A 14,154-nucleotide genomic window follows, 5' to 3' on the forward strand; every position below is an offset into this window, starting at 1 on the left:
CCTTTTTCTTTCCCATTTTGGCAGAAAATGTAGGCTGCTTAATAATGTGGGACATCCTTCTTAAGTAGTCTTGCCTTTCATTGGACACACCTGCCAAACTAATTAGCACAGGTGTCTGCAATTGCTTACAGGGATATAAAGAGCCCTGACACACATCACCATCAATGAGTTTAACTGACAAACAAAAAAATTCTTACCTTATCACTCCTAAACACTTTTTGCATAATAATTTGGAACACAGTGTAAAACATAACACAAATTGCATTATAAGGGAACATTGACGTACAGCGTGTCTAGGCAATGTCAGTCTATTTTTATTTGAAAATATACATTTTGAAAACTTTTTTTTTAAAAGATTTCTTTAGATTTATTTATTTAACATGGAAATAGAACATACACTGAAAAGCAAACATATCAAATAAAGAAAGAAAGAAAGCATGACAAATACATATACTGCCCGCATGCATATACCGACGCTGGATTCATTATTTTATGTTGTCCATCAGTAAAGAGGACAATATATTATTGATTTTGCGCTTACAAACTTAAAGTAGAAAAAACATTTTCGAAACTTATTTTAGCCAGATATCGGTCCTATTTTTTCTCTTTTGAGGCTAAAGACCAGAAGTTTGTATCTGCTGTAAGGACCAAAGGCAACATTTTCAAGAGTATTATACCCTCAAAAGAAATGGCAATCTTTTCCTTCGTTATACTGACAATAATGAACTGAAGAGGAAACTGGTAGAGGAAGCATATAAATGCCATTTGTTGTTCAAAAGCTTGTCAAGAGTGAGGTTTCAGTTGCAGATTTCATCAACAATATCTGATAAGTGGGGGTGCAACAACTACAGTTAGGTCCATATATATTTGGACAGAGACAACATTTTTCTAATTTTGGTTCTAGACATTACCACAATGAATTTTAAACAAAACAATTCAGATGCAGTTGAAGTTCAGACTTTCAGCTTTCATTTGAGGGTATCCACATTAAAATTGGATGAAGGTTTTAGGAGTTTCAGCTCCTTAACATGTGCCACCCTGTTTTTAAAGGGACCAAAAGTAATTGGACGATTGACTCCAAGGCTATTTCATGAGACAGGTGTGGGCAATCCCTTCGTTATGTCATTCTCAATTAAGCAGATAAAAGGCCTGGAGTTGATTTGAGGTGTGGTGCTTGCATTTGGAAGGTTTTGCTGTGAAGTAAACATGCGGTCAAAGGAGCTCTCCATGCAGGTGAAACAAGCCATCCTTAAGCTGCAAAAACAGAAAAAACCCATCCGAGAAATTGCTACAATATTAGGAGTGGCAAAATCTACAGTTTGGTACATCCTGAGAAGGAAAGAAAGCACTGGTGAACTCATCAATGCAAAAAGACCTGGGCGCCCACGGAAGACAACAGTGGTGGATGATCGCAGAATAATCTCCATGGTGAAGAGAAACCCCTTCACAACAGCCAACCAAGTGAACAACACTCTCCAGGAGGTAGGCGTATCAATATCCAAATCTACCATAAAGAGAAGACTGCATGAAAGTAAATACAGAGGGTTCACTGCACGGTGCAAGCCACTCATAAGCATCAAGAAGAAAAAGGCTAGACTGGACTTTGCTAAAAAAACATCTAAAAAACCAGCACAGTTCTGGAAGAACATTCTTTGGACAGATGAAACCAAGATCAACCTCTACCAAAATGATGGAAAGAGAAAAGTATGGCGAAGGCGTGGTACAGCCCATGATCCAAAGCATACCACATCATCTGTAAAACACGGCAGAGGCAGTGTGATGGCTTGGGCATGCATGGCTGCCAGTGGCACTGGGTCACTAGTGTTTATTGGTGATGTGACACAGGACAGAAGCAGCCGAATGAATTCTGATGTATTCAGAGCCATACTGTGTGCTCAGATCCAGCCAAATGCAGCCAAAGTGATTGGTCGTCATTTCATACTACAGATGGACAATGACCCAAAACATAAAGCCAAAGCAACCCAGGAGTTTATTAAAGCAAAGAAGTGTAATATTCTTGAATGGCCAAGTCAGTCACCTGATCTCAACCCAACTGAGCATGCATTTCACTTGTTAAAGACTAAACTTCAGACAGAAAGGCCCACAAACAAACAGCAACCGAAAACCACCGCAGTGAAGGCCTGGCAGAGCATCAAAAAGGAGGAAACACAGCGTCTGGTGATGTCCATGAGTTCAAGACTTCAGGCAGTCATTGCCAACAAAGGGTTTTCAACCAAGTACTAGAAATGAACATTTTATTTACAATTATTTAATCTGTCCAATTACTTTTGGTCCCTTTAAAAACAGGGTGGCACATGTTAAGGAGCTGAAACTCCTAAACCCTTCATCCAATTTTAATGTGGATACCCTCAAATGAAAGCTGAAAGTATGAACTTCAACTGCATCTGAATTGTTTTGTTTAAAATTCATCGTGGTAATGTCTAGAACCAAAATTAGAAAATGTTGTCTCTGTCCAAATATATATGGACCTAACTGTAGAATCTCCGCTTATAGGCTTTTCCCAATGCCAGCGGCGACCTGATCCAAAGGTGCATAGCACAGATCTGTTAACTATATAGTGGCCAAGACTGGCTACTGCACATCTATCCCCCCATTCAAATCAATCAGGAGCATCAGGAATAGTTGTTCACACCCCCACCGATTAGATATTGATGACCTATCCAAAGGATAGATCATCAATATAAAAGTCATTGACAGCCCTTTAATAATAAATAAGAATGCAGCTATCGCCCCCTAGTGACAGCAGAAAGAGTTGCATTATTTTACTTTGTGTTTTCCAATAGGGTCATTGTTTTTCATAGGGTGGTTTGCAGGTACAAAAAAAACCTTCCACATGTGCCCCTACCTTTTTTAAATGAATCTACACTGTTCCAGCTGTTCTGTTATTTCAGACCATGAGTCTAAAATTCAGATTAGTAGTTTTTGTGGCTAGCTTGCCATTGGAAATGTTACTAAATATGAGTAAGGATTTCTGCATGTAATTAATAAAGTAAAATTAGCAAAATTTAGATGTTTGTGCTTTTTTTCTATCTTTCAGGATCTTATGTATATGGTTGTCCACAAGAGGTTGCAGATCAAAAAGACTTGGTAAACAAAGCCAAAACCAAATCTTGTGATTCATCTCCTGCGATAATACGAACATTTAGTTCATTGAAAGGACAATGTGGCTGTTTTGAAATTTCAGGGAAAACAATTATATACAAACCATCAAATACATGTGACAGCATTTTGTTATGTCGCATGTTCCATAATATTGCAATCGTACACGGTTTACATCTTAACATGTTTGAAAACTATATCACAAGTCCCCCTGTTCCCTCAGAACTTAGTAATATGAAGCCAACTGAAGATATAGGTAAGAAGATATGGCTAGGTGATTTCTTTAGAACTTGGAACAAACCCTTTTAGAATCTTCACATTGTATTTGTCCTGAACTTTAATTTCCTTTATCATAATTCATTTTTCTAACCTATGTCTAGATTTCAAGAATATCAACATTTCTTGCCTTTCTAAAGTATTGCAGGTACATTGATTCTTTTAAATTATATTTCTTAATTGCCAGTTGTATATACTGTAGATGGAAATTGTAGTAATATTTTTTGTCTAGATTTGAATTTCTAGTCAGTATTAACGGAACCTGTCAGCTGATTCATGCTGTCTAAATGATGGGTAGCGTAGATCAGAGACTGGCTTCTGTAAACTAAATATTTTATTCTCTTAAAGAAACACTCACAGCAAAATGTTTATCGTCTTAATATATTGTAGTTATCATATTATATAGCACGGTGTACTTACAATTGCTCATTTTGTCCTTCTACCCAATTAATTCTTCTGTTTTCCATTAGGTCTATGACATTTTGTGATTAAAAACAGACTAGCTGAATCCTTCTAAGCTCTATGTAGAAACAGGAAGTGTCTTTTCTCTGTATGAGTCATGAGTCACTGCAAAAGTCCCTGTTAGGGGGAGGAGGGAGCAGATGGGTCAGGAGTTGAAAAGGGGGGTGATTTATGCAGAGAAAACAAACTTCCTGTTTCTACATAGAGACAGGAGCATACATAGAAATCATGGGACACCATAGTAAAATTTCTAATTGGGCTACCACTCAAAAACAATAAATATTCAGCGGGGTTATCCCCCATAGTTCTCCATATAGTATAATGGGCCCCACATCACATAGTCCTCTATATAGTAAAATGTTTCCCCTCCATAGTCCTGCATATACTATAATGCACCCCCCATAGTCCTCTATACAATATAATGCAGCCCTCATAGTCCTCCATACAGTAACATGGGCCCAACATTGTCTTGCAAATTATATAAGGCATCCCCCATAGTCTTCCATATAGCATAATGGACCCCACATTTCCTTCCATATAGTACAATGCACGCTGCACCCCCATAGTCCTCCATATAGTAAAATGGGCCGCACATTGCCTTCCATATAGTATAATGCACTTCCCATAGTCCTCCATATAGTATAATAACCCCATAGTCCTCCATATAGTATAATGTACCTCCATTGTCCTCCATATAGTATAATGAGCCCCACATTGCCTTCCATATAGTATACTGCACCTCTCAGTCCTCGATATAGCATAATGCACCCCATAATCCTCCATATAGCATAATGCACCCCCATAGTCCTCCATATAGTATAATGTACTCCCCATAGTCCTCCATATAGTATAATGTACCCCCATAGTTCTCCATATAGTGTAATGGGACTCCCTCCCTCATAGTCCTCCATATAGTATAATTCAACCCCATAGTCCTCCATATAGTATAATGCATCCCCATAGTCCTCCATATAGTATAATGCACCCCCATAGTCCTCCATATAGTATAATGTTCCTCCCATAGTTCTCCATATAGTACAATGCACTCCACATAGTCCTTCGTATGGTGTAATATACCATCCATAGTCCTCCATACATTATTATGGCCACCACAATGTACTCACTGATTTTAAAAATAAATACATTGATGAGCAAAAGGGTAACAATGTTTTAAACTTTTGACTTTCAGGCTCCACATCTCACCATCTACTACTACTTTGAACGTGAGACTACCATCATTTTATAGTCAATCATCTTGGCTATCTCATGCATAAATTTGACTTGAATCTGCATAATTAATCATATGGAAAATAGTTGCAAGTCAAGTTTATGTATGAGATAGCCAAGATGATTGTCTATAAAATGATGGCAGTCTCATATTTGAAGCTGTAGTGTATGGTGAGATATGGAGCCTGAAAGTCAATAGTTCAAAATATTGTCAAGCTTTTGCCCGTCAGTGTAAATAAATACAATACTCACCTCTACTCCTCATTCCCACGCGGTTCCAGTCTCCAAGCTAGCGTTCTGAAGCTTTTTCTTCACTGGTCGGCACAGCTGTCACTTTATCCCAACGGCTGCGCTGAGACATAAGATTTCAGATGCCGACTGAGAATGACGGAGGAGGGAGCAAACATCTCCTCTTTCATCATTGCTTTCAACTGTATCCGCATCCAGGATGCGGATACAGTGGAACGTGAGAAAGTGGAGGATGGTGGGTTAGGCGGTGCACAGAGTCCATATAGGAGTACGCAGAGCAGTATAGCGTCATGCAGCCTTCGTAAACTGCTTTATAAGCCCCTAGCATCACTTCATCAGTATTTTGTAGTGATATTTTTCAGGTCAATAACAGATTTCTGTTTTGCAGAAAGATGTCCCATCTCTCCTTTCAAAGCTTCAAAACCTGCTTTGTCTGTTTCAACAAGGGAAGGTAAGTGGTTGGTTTCACAACATTTACAGTAGTTAGAAGACAATAAATATTCTGGTGTCTGGTGGCATATCTATATATCACTTACTATGATGACATTTATAAAAGTATTAATCCCCAGACTGTTTAATTTACAGACCACTGAGAGTCCAAATACTGGCATACCCAGAGGTCCAAGATTGGGGTTCCAAAATTCAAGAACCAGGCTCTGCAGCCCTCTCTTGAATAGAGTGGATGTGCTCATGCGCAACCTCAGCTCCATTCATTGTTTATGGCACTGTCCAAAACAGCAAAGTACAGTGCTCAGTTATTTCTGGCAAACAATGTTTGCAGGGTTACCTGTCATGTTTAATTCTCATAGAGCTTAAAGGGAAAAGGGAACCTGTCAACAGAATTTATCCCATAGAAGATATTAGGAGCGGCTTATCAATGTGACAGGTAGAAGGGGTGCTGTTGCTTCAAAATCATCCAGCAACTAGAAGAGTTAACACAATCACAGGAGACAGGAAATGGTTTGCTTCAGAAGCATCCAGCAACTGGAGGGGTTAACACAGTCACAGGAGACAGGGAGTGGTTAGTAGAGTCCCAGGGGGATTGTGGGGCAACTTGTTTACTATTCTGGCAACAGCCGAAGGGAGGAGTGGTGTGTGATCTGTCTCTCACAGAAGTTCAGGCAAGTGAACCATAGTGGAATAGGATTCTAGTAAAGAGTGAAGCTGGGCAAAGGTCAGAACCCTCTTGTACTGCTATTTGAGAAAGTCTATCATTGGGCAGGAAGATAAGGACTGGAATGAATTGTGTCACAGGGATCATCTCCCTCAGCAAACACCCCCCCCCTTCATCTCACTGTGCTATAAAGAATGCTGGGTACTACTGTGCCTTTGTGAAGAAGCTGTTTGATGTGGAATAAGGGAAAGCCTGTTGCTGTAAAGGACTTGATCTGTACAGACCATGCTTCTACATTAAATTCTTCTGTTCACCTGTTCATGAGGACTCTGTCAAGTGTGTCTTTGCCAGCAAGTGAATACATCTTATGCCTGAGAAAGTTGAAATCTATGGTCGCCCTGAGTAACGGTTCTCCGTAGGATTCCAAGAATTCATGAGACCTGTCTCGCCCCTATCTAAAACTAGCGGCGTGCACGTAACATATAATTCAATCTGAGCAGATATTAATCGATCAATGGGGTTGCTGGTTGTCAAACTATCCTATGAACATCAATATGTAAATTCAAGACAACTGGTTTATAAATTCTGCTTATTTTGACTTCTTTCAGGATGAGCACAATGAGGCGTTATATAAAGAATTTCTGACACAGCTAAACACTACCCTTGTAAGTACTACTGTTTGTATCATGCTATCTGGTTCATAGTTTTACTTTTTAGGTGTAGGTTTAAAGCCAAGTTACAGTATACTTTTCCCAACCTTTGAAAAAAAAATCTTCAAAAACTTGGTGATGGTTGGGACATCTTATTTATTTTTCCTTTTTTGAGGGGGAAGTTTAGAGAATTTTAGTTATAGGGTGGTGAACAACATTTAAAGGGAATCTGTCAGCAGTTTTTTGCCACTTCATCTCAGAACAGTATAATGTAGACACAGAGACCCTGATTCCAGTAATGTGTCACTTACTTTTGCTGTAGTTTTGATAAAATCATGGTTTAATCAGCAGGAGATAAATACTAGTAAACCTGCTTCCATATTCATTACCTCTGTATAACCTCCCCACCCACAGCTGATTGCCAGCTTTCTGCCTACGCACAGTGTACCCGAAAGCTGCCAATCAGTGGTGTGGATGGGTGTATACAGAGTTCAACATTCAGAAAACCGGCAGATTTGCAGCAGATAAAACAGTGATTTTATCAAAACTGCAGCAAGCAGCCCAGTAAGTGACACATCACTGAAATCTGCATAAACTTGATGACAGAGTCCCTTTATAATGATCACTTATCCAAATCATGTGTGATATCTCCGTTTCTTTAGGGGTTTATAAGTTGTAAGTGCTAAATATCAACATGCACTATTTTGGCTAGTTTTGATGGTAGAACCTGCTATAGAGGCCCTAAACAGAGCATCTAGTAGCGATACCCTAAGATGTGACATGTTTTCTTTTCAGCCCCCTATTTTGAGCTTTAGGGGGATGTTTATGGCAGCAAAATACACTTGTTAGTTGTACTATTATAGAATTATATTATTTTACTATAATACCTGTATGACCACAACATGTTTATTGACAGCATGTGGTGTAGCTCCTCAGTCTGCAACATTGTCTTTTTGGCATTGTTGCAGTAGAGGGGGTATTCGCTGGTTCTATCAGCTCCACTTTGTAGAGCAGCTGCCTGCTCTACAGCCAGGATAGGAAATTTTTGTTTAAAAGTTCCGACTGTTGAAATGCAAGATATACAGTAGCAGCAGTTTCTCGTTAAATTAGTTGATAATGTTTTTTGTTTGTTGGTTTTCAATTAGTTAATTAATTGATTGATTTTTATGGTTTCCAGAGAGATGTTGGCTGTTCCCTTGATGAGGTTCTGAGAACAAAGAATATTCTGGTATGAGATACACCTGTTTAACAATCTATTTTCTTCTTTTTCTTTATTTGCTAAAGTAATATTTCCAGTTTTACATATATTTTTTTATCAACTCCAGTCATCAACTAAGAAGTCTGATGCCACCCTGCATCAAACCAAAAAAATCTTAAATCCCAATATATGGTCCAAAATATATACAAGAATTTCTATATAACAACAAAAATCTATATAGAAAAGAAATGAATACCCAATAAAAAGTTTATACCTTTATTGATTTAGAAGAGACGGAATACAAAGATATTAAAAAGAGAATATATGCACAGTTACTATGTCATTCAGGGAATAATTCAGATCTTAAAGGATAATAATATCCATGAAGTTTCCTACTGTAATATAAATCAAAAATTGAGCACAATAAAAGGTCGGGTAAACCTAAAGGAAAAACCATAAATGGAAAGTGCAGTGCAGTCAATATAGATGGCTTGTAGTTCCTCTATACCAGGGATGTCAGATTCAAACACACAGAGGGCCAAAATGAAAAACGTGGACAAAGTCACTGGCCAACCAATATACAGAATAATGGGCCCCGCACAGTCCTCCACATAGTATAATGGGGCCCCCATAGTCCTCCATACAGAGTAATGGGCCCCACATAGTCCTCCATACAGAATAATGGGCCCCCATAGTCCTCCATACAGATTAATGGGCCCCACATAGTCCTCCATACAGAATACTGGGCCCCACATAGTCCTCCATACAGTATAATGGGGCCCCCATAGTTCTCCATACAGAATAATGGGCCCCACATAGTCCTCCATACAGTACAATGGGGCCCCCATAGTCCTCCATACAGAATAATGGGCCCCACATAGTCCTCCATACAGTATAATGGGGCCCCCATAGTCCTCCGTACAGAATAATGAGCCCCCCATAGTCCTCTATACAGTATAATGGGGCCCCCATAGTCCTCCATACAGAATAATGGGCCCCACATAGTCCTCCATACAGAATAATGGGCCCCACATAGTCCTCCATACAGAATAATGGGCCCCACATAGTCCTCAGTACAGAATAATGGCCCCACATAGGGGTGGTAGTTGTGGTGTCGCGGGCCAAATAAAATCACCTTGTGGGCTAGATTTGGTCCACAGGCCAGAGTTTGACATGGGTGCTCTATACAATCAAAAGACCTAGTGGCCATATGTTATAAGTAAGGCAAGAACAAGCCATATTACATGTCACATCATATGTCAAATCATGGACATAAAGAGAAAGAAAAGTAATAGGCACATAAAAATGATCAAAAAGTAAATGAAATAGACCTGATTGACACTAATATGAAACCCCAATGCATATTTTGTGTTTAGTGTCTTCCTGGAGGGTTTGTTAAATAGTTAAACCAGCCAAACCAGATCTCACACTTTGCAGTACCCCGAAACACAGTGTCTGCAAATTGAGTTTCTGGTCTTGGCTTTTTATCCTAAGTCATGTGATAAGGCTCGTTAAAGGGTTACTATTGACTTCTAGGATTGCTTCTTCCTGTAGGTGGCACTAGAGTTCTAGTCCTCTTCCTCTCTGAAGAGACAATTTAGATAGTTAATAAATTGGATTGTGTTGTAGTACTGCACTAACGAAGTAGATTGAAAATGAAACTGGTAGTCATTCTGTGACTTATATTCAAATGAGACAAGGAGGTGCTGCACCTGTATAATCAATGTGATTGTGAATTCATTGATCTGTGATATACTGTGGTGACAGCACCTTAATAACAGCTTTTTTTTCATTTTCACACACTGCAGTTGCAAACCACGAGAGCAGTTTAATACTATTTATCCTACTTTTGCTAGTAAAGAAGAATCCTGACATCTAGTCTTGTGTGTTACAGGCAAGAATCTTTTTTTTTTTAGTTTTAGTTTTTCCAGAATCCAGAAATGTAAAATCAATTGTCTACCTTACAAATTGTGTTGCTAAAATGTTTTAAATTTTTTGTACACTATATTCTTGTAGTAGTCCAATCCAACCACCCAAATACAGCGGCCTGTTGCAGGTGCTCGCTTTTAAGATGCGGAACTTAGAAGACTTTCTTGTCCCATTCTTCTTTTGTAAAATACTAGGAATACTTTTTTTTAATCTTCTATATAACACATTTTCATTTTTTGAATTCATGTTTTAATGGTTTAATTTATCAACTGTACACCCCACTACCGTACTGCATGCCATTGCAGTATTTTTGTTTCCAGGTATGAACTTGCGTCTACCTACTTTAGGCTATACTGCATTTTTATTCAAGGGGAAGGTATAACTTAAAAAAAAATGAAAAAAGATAGAGGTTTTCCAACTTCTTTAAGTTGAATTTAAGAACTGTATGTGCCAATAAATTACTTTCTGTGCGTGTACCTAAATAGTAACATAGTATTTTAGGTTTACTTACGTTGCAAGCTTGTTTGCAAGACAGAGATTAAAAAAAATGTGAATAACTAAAAAAAAGGTTAATGTTTTAGTAGTCAAATTCAACAACCGTACCCACCATAACAATACTGCTGGCTATTGACACAAATTACTTCCCATGCGATTACCTTCTTAGAAGCATAGTATTTTAGGGTAACGAACGTTGCATTTTTTTTATCAGGGTGAGATAAATGTAAAAATGTACTCTGAATATTTGGGGCTGTAAGAGATGGACAACCCAATTCAAATGCCAAGCTATGTTGGTAGCTCTGCAAGGCATGGTGCAAGGGGCATAGGCAGTTGTAGTGTCACTTTGGGACAGGGCAAATCTCAAGGTGGCTATCAGGTAGGGAGGAGGAGGGTTCAAGGAGCTCATGCAATTTCCCACACAGAGGAAACTGTTAGCTCAATCTGGGATTGCAATGATGATGATAATTTTGTTGGGGAAAAGACTTGGGTATCAGACACGTTGCCGAAGAGCTCATGCCATTTCCCACACAGAGGCAACTGATAGCTCAATCTGGGAGTGCAATGATGATGATAATTTTGTTGGGGAAAAGACTTGGGTACCAGACACGTTGCCGAAGAGCTCATGCCATTTTCGACACAGAGGGAGCGGTCAGCTGAATCTAAGATGGTGATGACAGTTAAGATAATTCTTTGGTGGACAAGACCTGGGAATCAGACAGATAGACCGAGGCGCTCATGCCATTTCTCACATAGAGCCAACTGTCAGCTTAATCCAGGATGATGATGATCATGATGATGATAATTAATTGGTGGACAAGACCTGGGAATCAGACAGGGGTGCCGAGGAGGTGATGTCATGAGAACAGGAGGTTGCTGGCATCGGTGATACACAACACTGGCAATGTACTGCTAAAAGATTTTCTGAGGTAAAATTTTTGTTCTGTAGTCAGATGTGAAACAGGTGATGCTGTGGCTGTTGCTGGTGTGGTGTACGAGGCTCAACTGTGCCTGAAAGCTACAGTGGTAGTAGTGGTGGTGGTGATTCCTATGTGGAGCATATTGAGTGTAGGAATTCTTCTCCACACAGCCAGAGGACCAATATATTGCAGTGTGTAGGCTGTGCTGTTAGAAATTAAGCCAGGGGCATCCTAACACACATGGGCCAGGAACCACATCACTTCATTAGCATTTGAAATGGCATCACATACTCTTGTGAAGAAAGCAAACTGACCAGGAAGATGTGCAAAACTCAAGGTGTCCTTTTTCTTCTCCTTGTGATTATCTTTCTGGTTACCAGTCTGCACCTGCAGTGCCTTGTCATTGTCATCACCATCATCATCTTCCCCATCTTCTGTTTTCTGTACACTACTTCCTCCACCTCCATGGCATTGTGTAGCGTCGGCGTCCCTGCCTCCTGCTAGGCAGGGACGCTGTTCCCCTCACCTCTCCACTCCGTGCCCGGCGTCCTCCTCCCGCTCTGCTGGCAGCGCACGCTGCTTCCCGGCCACTGTGCTTAGGGTGCGCGCTCCCCCTCTCTTAAAGGGGCCGCGCGCGCCGTCCTAAGGAGTCCCCGGCCAATGGCCGGAGGACCTCACCATATATAAGGCACCTCCTCCAAAATGGAGGTGCCCGAGCAATGTTGTTGCAAAGCCTTCACTCTGCTTCAGCCCTCAGGTCCCGTTGCCAGTTACCTGCCAGTCACCTGTCAGATTCCTGCTTGATACCTGCCTGATATCCGTTTACCTGCTTGCAAGCCTGGGGTCCGACGGTCTGCCTTCCGACACCTGTCAGTCTGTCTATGGACCAGCCTGCCCCCTCACCTGGGAGCGCTCATCTGCTACCTGCCTGCCAGCCTACCTGGAGGCTCCGCCGTCACTTGCAGTTACCACCTGCCTGTCCAGAGACTCTTGCCTGCTCACCTGGGAGCACTCACCTGCTACCTGCCTGCTAGCCTACCTGGAGGCTCTGCCGTCGCTTGCCGTGACCACCTGCCCGTCCAAAGACTCTCGCCCGCTCACCTGGGAGCGCTCACCAGCCACCTGTATGCTGTCCTTCTACCCAGAGACTGTCCCTGTCACTTGCCGTGAGTACCCGTCCTTCTACCCAGAGACTGTCCCTGTCACTTGCCGTGACTACCTGCCCTTCTACCCAGAGACTGTCCCTGTCACTTGCCGCGACTACCTGCCCTTCTACCCAGAGACTGTCCCTGTCACTTGCCGTGACTACCTGCCCGTCTTCCCTGGGAGCCACCCGCTTCTTTACAATGACTGCCCCCTTGTATAGTTGCTCAGAGGTTCCGCCTCCCAGACCCGTTACAGTTTGCTCGGGCCATGGAACCCGGTGGCACCCAAGCTCCCTCGCTCTCGGACCTATGTCATGAACTGTCCCGTCAGAGGTCCCAACAGGAGTCCATCCTGAGTCATCTGCGGAATGTCAACTCTCGCCTGGACACTCTGACTGCTCCACCAGCAACCACCGCTAGTGTCATGACTCGCAGCCCGGCAGCGCCGCTGCCCACCAATACCATGGCATCCTGCCCCGGACCCCGGCTTTCTGCACCTCCTCGCTTCGGAGGCGACCCCACTCAAGCTCGGGGCTTCATGAAACAGTGCACCCTGCACTTTGAACTCCTGTCCCACCAGTTTATCTCCGACCGGGCCAAAGTAGCCTTCATCATGTCCCATCTCACGGGGGAGGCACTGGCTTGGCTAAATCCTCTATGAGAGAGAAGAGACCCCCTGGTGTCCAACCTGCCAGCCTTTCTCACGGCTTTCCGGAAAGTCTTCGACGAACCCGGACGGAAGACCTCATCCGCATCATCTCTGCTACGTCTCCATCAAGGAAATCTCACCGTGGGCCAATATGCCATACGGTTCCGTACCCTTGCTTCAGAGCTGGCCTGGGATAACGACGCCCTGGTGTCTGTCTTTTGGGAGGGTCTGTCCGGCCGTATTAAAGATGAACTCGCCGGTCGGGACATACCTACCACTCTCGACGACTTAATAACTCTTGCCACCCGGATTGACATCCGGTTCCAGGAACGCGCCAAAGAGGTCACCCGTGAGAGGAGGTTTCCACGTCTAGCCCCTACCTTTCAGAAACCTGTCCCTTCTCCTGCTACTCCCCAGGCGCACTCACCCGAGCCTATGCAGGTCGACCAGACCAAGATGGTCAAAACCCGTCAAGAGTTACGCCGTGCCAAGGGGAGCTGCTTCTACTGTGTCAGTAAGGAGCACCGGATCCGTTCCTGCCCGGAGAGGTCGGGAAACGCCTGTGTCTAGGATCGCTCAGAGAGGTCGTCCTAGACAAGAGTAAACCCTCTCCATCTCTGTTGCTGTCGGTCTCTATCATCTGCAGGGAGAACCGTTATTTTGAACTAGCCCAACTTGACTCTGGAGCTGCCGGAAATCTCATTTCTCAGTCTCTGGTAG

General features: G+C 42.1%; 1 protein-coding gene across 1 annotated transcript in view; it reads left to right on the forward strand.

Annotated features, from left to right (window-relative positions):
* Positions 1–14,154, forward strand: part of LOC141167221 (uncharacterized) — a 51,364-nt gene that overhangs the window by 3,380 nt on the left and 33,830 nt on the right. The window contains exons 2-6 of the mRNA XM_073654668.1: positions 3,059–3,376; positions 3,501–3,544; positions 5,723–5,785; positions 7,057–7,113; positions 8,276–8,326. Coding sequence (XP_073510769.1) covers positions 3,059–3,376; positions 3,501–3,544; positions 5,723–5,785; positions 7,057–7,113; positions 8,276–8,326 — 533 coding nt within the window. The remainder of the gene's footprint in view (positions 1–3,058; positions 3,377–3,500; positions 3,545–5,722; positions 5,786–7,056; positions 7,114–8,275; positions 8,327–14,154) is intronic.

This window comes from Phyllobates terribilis, unplaced genomic scaffold (assembly GCF_046119375.1).
Source record: "Phyllobates terribilis strain yellow unplaced genomic scaffold, ASM4611937v1 Scaffold_11__3_contigs__length_659146591, whole genome shotgun sequence".
Classification (NCBI taxonomy): Eukaryota; Metazoa; Chordata; class Amphibia; order Anura; family Dendrobatidae; genus Phyllobates; species Phyllobates terribilis.